The sequence below is a fragment of the Nestor notabilis genome, unplaced genomic scaffold, assembly GCF_000696875.1.
Source record: "Nestor notabilis isolate BGI_N333 unplaced genomic scaffold, ASM69687v1 scaffold13193, whole genome shotgun sequence".
Classification (NCBI taxonomy): Eukaryota; Metazoa; Chordata; class Aves; order Psittaciformes; family Psittacidae; genus Nestor; species Nestor notabilis.
The window spans coordinates 17522-23282 of NW_009921539.1; the positions used below are offsets into that span (position 1 = coordinate 17522).

General features: G+C 39.9%; 1 protein-coding gene across 1 annotated transcript; it reads right to left on the minus strand.

Annotated features, from left to right (window-relative positions):
• Window positions 1–1876: 1876 nt before the first annotated feature.
• COQ7 (coenzyme Q7 homolog, ubiquinone (yeast)) lies at window positions 1877–5755 on the minus strand (the record flags this gene model as incomplete). The annotated part of the gene is made up of 5 exons (XM_010011210.1): window positions 1877–1999; window positions 2676–2744; window positions 4822–4961; window positions 5065–5179; window positions 5591–5755. Coding segments are annotated over 5 exons (567 nt in total), but the record flags the coding sequence as incomplete, so codon positions are not given.
• Window positions 5756–5761: the final 6 nt, after the last annotated feature.

Genomic DNA, 5761 nt, shown 5'->3' on the forward strand with positions numbered 1-5761 from the left:
ATGCTAACAGAGCTACTAAAAAAGGTAGACTCAGATGTACCTGGATTAAATGGTGTCTGAAGCCTCACCAAGCTCCCAGATGCTTGGACTTGAGATGCTCCCACAGGTCTTGGAGTCCTGGTGGCAACTCTGCCCTTATCCTCCTATGGTCTCAAAGCAGCTACAAAGTCAGGACATAGCATTTGGCCAGCACAACAGAGCTGTAACCAACACACAGCAAAACTTCATCAAGTAACTTAACTGGCCTCAATATAACTGTAGTTTTGCCATAGAAGGTAAAAGTCAAGATTGGCAATGGTGGCTCCATTCCTTATGACAGTAATGGGCAACACTTGCTCCTATTTTATTTCTTGATTTCCAATTCTTTCCTTTTCAACTAGGTTTACACCCATTATATCCCACGTCCACAGCTGACCTGTTCAATTTGTTATACCCATTGCATGGGCCAGGAAATACTGACTTTAATACACTACAGATCATGGCTTTTAACCAGAAAATAAGATGCAAGAAATTCTGCTCCCTAATCTGTCACACTATTCTGATTAAGAAACCAAATCAAACAAAACCCAGAAACCTGTAGAAACTGGAAAACCTGTACAATTGGGGAAAAATCCCGTTTGCTTAAGGCAGCTAAACAAGCTGCATCTCCCAAAAGTTTTAGAAGTATAGATATAATGGCAAAAGTATGCATATGTGCCTTCTGCGTGACCTGCAATTTTACTCACAGGATGTATGGGAGGAGATCATGCTTCTCAGCTACAAAAATGGAAATCTCTGAGAGGAACTTTAAATGTCTGTATCAAATTATCAACATCTTCTATATCATCCATATGCATTTTGAAAGCTATACTATTTCCATAATGATGAAATAGGAAAAGAAGGGTTAGGATGTTCTTAAGACATAAAGAACAAGAGATGCAATCTTGCATGAAGTCCCTTTCATCCCTACAAGTTCAAGACATTCACATTCCATCACTGTACTTCTAACATCGCCAATGAGCATTCAACAGAACAACCATGCACAACTTTGTCTTTTATTTCTGTTGCTCCTTGCCAGGATGCCAGCAGAAAGCGTGGGGAAATAGTGTCAACATTGAGGAACCACAGCGTCTTCATTCAAGAGCCACTGAAGACTAGAGGCAAAGTACTATCAACTTGAAAGCTCTAACAGAGTATTAAGTGCAACTCCACATGTGCTCTAAGTGGCTTTCTCCACCAGCTTTATATCAGGGATCAACTCCTTACGCACACACACAGGTTAAAAAAAGCAAACAAAAACACAAACAAAACCACCCACCAACAGCAAAATCCCACAACAACAACCCCAAAGGAAGAAAAAAAAATAAATAAAAATCTACCTAAAGAATTAAGCCTGAAAAAAGATCCAAAACAACAAGTCTTCAAATGAAAATCTTATAATACCAACCTTTATTCAAGACAGACTGAAAAGAAATACTTACTAGTACTTCACTTACCCTGAAAATACAACTCAGAAATATCCTACTTAGTCAGTATTAATCACTTCAAAATGAGCTGAATGAGCTCCAGCTTATTTCAAGTACATATAAATTTAGAGGCAACAGAGAACCTATTTATCATTTTGATGTGTGCATATATACACACATATTATAGATATAAATCATGTATACACATTCATATTTTGCTGCCACCTTGTGAACAGTATCTGAATAAGGAGGTTTAGTTCATACAGACCCAATTCTGCCATCTTCATTTATATTTACCTCAACCAACTTTAACATTGATACCTTTCACACAGGTACTTGACGTGACAAAGGATGGCTGAATCAGGTACTCAGTGAAGAAAATCTTAAAAGGATGTATAAAATAACCATTAGTCCTCCACAGTTTCCATACGCTTTCATATCACAGTTTATTGCCACAGACATAATAGAAAATATAACTAAATTCTTTCTGATAAAAAAATTGCAGCTTTGCATCCAAGTTGTATAGCTGTCTTCAAAACTGAGTAAGCTGGTGCCTGTAAAACAAAGAATAAAAGATTAAACACTTCTGAAGAAGTGTTTTGTTTGAACCACACTGTGGTAAGGAATAGTTCACATCATCTAAAAAACCAAAACCAAAACAAAGCAAAAACACGTAAAAAAATCCCACCAAACCCCACCTGCATTTGTTGTCTAATCTACCCTAGAGAAAACTAAATTAAAAGCTATCAACTTTGCAAAATGTTTCCATTTCTCCACAAATGTAAGTCAAGAGAAAAAGAGGGGAAAAGTCACACATTTCTCATACAGTACTCAAGGGAGCACAGAATTTAGTTCAGTATTTCACACTTCCTAACACGGCTGTGTTTATCTACCAAGATGATGCCTCAAGTTCACAGCTGTATAGATAGCACTTATTAAGCCTTATCCTCAAAAATATTTAATCTAAAAATTAAATTAAAAATTGTGCAGAGGACACCTCTCAAGAAAACACAATCATTTTAAGACTTGACATGAGTTCCAAGGTTCAGTTCTGCTCTAGAAAGCTGTAACATGCAGTGCTTTCTTGTATTTATCTTTGTGAAGGAGTATCAAGCACCATATTTTCTATTTCTCAAGTAGAGAACTACACCAGAGTCACTAGGTGAGGAAGATGAGAATACCACATCTACATCCTTGCCAACAGTGCCAATTAGTTAACATTGTACTTACCGTTTCTGCATCATGGTCAATCCCAATGTCATGGTGCTCCCGTTCATCATCCCGAAATTGCTTTATTATCTTTAAAAACAGTAGTTAATTAGTAAGCCTACTTCACAGAGAAATCAAGGTAGCCAGTATACAAAACCATATGCTGCTGACCATTGCAGGCATCTGAGGCCCAGGTCTCTCAGAAACTTCTCAAAGACCTGTATCTCAAATTCGGCAAAAAAGGAATAATTTACAGCATTCCCCAAACCTCAAGATCTTTTAATATTCTCAAAAAAAGCCTTTAAAAAACCAAGCAGCTGTTTTAATATCTTAAATTTAATATTTTAATCTTTTTTGCTGTTTCAAGAAAACCTATACTTGTAGTAACTTGTAACACTAATTAGTTTCATACATACAAATTATTCTGACAACTTAGATAATGAAATTAAGGTTCCCTGCCTTGCCAGAGTGTTTCCCTGTAAGCCAACAGGGCTTTTGTCCATTCTAGCGTACTCATTAAATAACACTATTTTTCCTCTTCTAATTTTCCAACTGGGGCAAAAAGGTTTAAAGAATTTTCTCTCAAGGTGCCTGCATGACTATGCTTGCTTGAAGTGTTCAGCATTTACAGACACCCAAGCACTGCCCCTACTCAACAGGTTTGCATTGCTTTTGATTTCATCACTGGTCCTCCTCATACTGTCAACTGTGAATAACCTTGCTGCTTCACTTCTTCCTCTTTAGTTTGTGTCCTCTCAGTTTATAGCCTTTATTTTCAGGGGCAGGATTTAAAGGGAAACATGCACAAGGCTGCTTGTGCCAGCACTACCTGGGTTACTTCAGGTACTAGTTCTATAACAAGAAGACAGTTTTGGAGTAACCAGATTTGGCAACAAGTTAAACTATGCACAACTGAACATAGAGATAGTCAGCAAAGTTGGAAATGAACACGTAGACCCTAAAGCAAGCTCCTGCCAAACAGAGCACCAAGGAGCTCAATGTGCTGCATGTGGAAACAGGTCAGTCTCCCACAAACACCTTAAAAGAAAGAGGCCTAATTTGATGCCCAAAATACTTGGGAAATAATTTTCTTGCAGAGCTTACAGTTACTCCTTACACACTCTGAACAGTATTCAAGGCTAGAACATGAATGGTGTGCTGGTCTACAGCCAGCTCAATGTGAGACAGCAGCGTGCCCTGGCAGCCAAGAGAGTAAACCACACCCCAGGCTTCATCAAACAGCTCAAAAGAGGGGATTAACCCGCTGTGCTCAGTGTTGGTGCTGCCTCACCTGGAGTACTGTGAGCGGTTCTGGGCCTCACAGGTTAAGAAGGACGTGAAAACGCTTGACTGCGTTCAGAGGAGGACAACAAAGCTAGTGAAAGGGCTGGAAACCATGTCCTGTGAGGAGCAGCTAAAGACTCTGGGCTGGTCTAGTTTGGAGAAAAGGAGGCTGAGGGGTGACCTCACTGTTCTCCACAACTGCCCGAGGAGGGCAAATGAGGAAGGTGCTGAGCTCTTCTCCCTGGGATCCAGTGATAGGGCACATGGGAATGGTTCGAAGGCGAGGTTCAGAGTGGACATTAGAAACCATTTCTTTACCAAGAGGGTGGTCAAATAGCGGAACTGGCTTCCTAGAGGTGGTTGGTGCCCCAAGCCTGTCAGTGTTTAAAAGGCATTTGGACAATGCCCTTAATAACATGCTTTACCTTTTGGTCACCCCTGATTTGGCCAGGCAATTGGACTAAATGATCACTACATGACTCTTTCAACTGAGATATTCTATTCTAACTGTATAATCATAGCCATTATAAGAAAAGTGTTACTATACAATCTTATTTTCTCCTTCTGCTTCCCCTCTAAACTCTTCCTTTAAATTAAAATTAACCAAAACTAAAGCATAGTTCTCCCAGTCAAAAGGGAAACTTTGAATTATTGAAACCATGCTGAGGCTAATCCAACCAATTTTGGTGCTTGATCAATTTAGTGCTGCTGAAAGATAAAACATCCTTTTAACTTAAAAGTTTCTGTTGCCTTCAGTATTGTAAGGGAGAGAACAAAAAGAGATCTACTGTAAACTCCATGAACATATTATTTTAAAAGACTAAGGTCACATTAGATAATTTAATGAATTTGCTAAACTACTTTTCAAGTCATACTAAAATACCTGCAATAGTTCTTTGTACTTTTCTGGATCTTCTTCCACAAGTGTTCGGATCTGGTTATTGTAGTGATCTGATATACTCTCTTCCACTGCCACTGTGCAAGCCATTGCTCCTTTCTTCCCAAGCAAAGCACTTCCAGCCCCTGTGATTGTGGTACCAAACACATGAAAACAATGAAACCTGAAGCAATGCAGACAATTTACACCATTTGAAGACTTCAGAAAACAACAATAACACAAACTCACCTAAAACAAAACCTGCTACGTTCCAAAAAGGCAGTAAGACAGTAGGTCGAACTCTGTATGCAACCATTAGTTCATTGAACTTTTTTAGGTGGTCTTTTTCTTGATTCCACATTTGCTGGAAAAGAGCCAGACCACAGGGAAGTGTAAAACCAGGAAAGCTAAGCTCTTCCAATAAAACTAATAAACACAAAGAAAACAAAATGGCTCAGGCCACTCATACTTCAATTGCAAAGGTAACACTAATCACACTACACAGAGCTAATGGTCAAGAAGGCCAGATAAGGATAGTTACAAAAAGACAACACACTTGCGAAGTAAGTCTTTGTGACAACACTAAAGTAGCTGTAGTACTGCAACTCCCTTATCAAGTAATTCTGCCACTCTTCATAAACTGCATGTTTGAAAGTGCTTAGATGACAGGCAGCTATCTCACCACAAACACCTGCCACTTTTCAACTTCATCCGTCCGTTGTTAATCGAATGCAAACTAAGCACAAGCACAGAGATCGCTCTTAGGTCCACGAACCTGGATAATGGGTCCCACGCTCGATCTCCCCAGGACGGCCATCTGCCCCGCGTAAATGCGGTTTGCCCCGTACTCCCCCGCGTGGTCCACCCGGATGATGCGGTCTATGACGGGCCTGTTGATGCCCTCCAGGCTCACCCGCGTGCTGCACAGCCGGAGGGACCCCCCGCC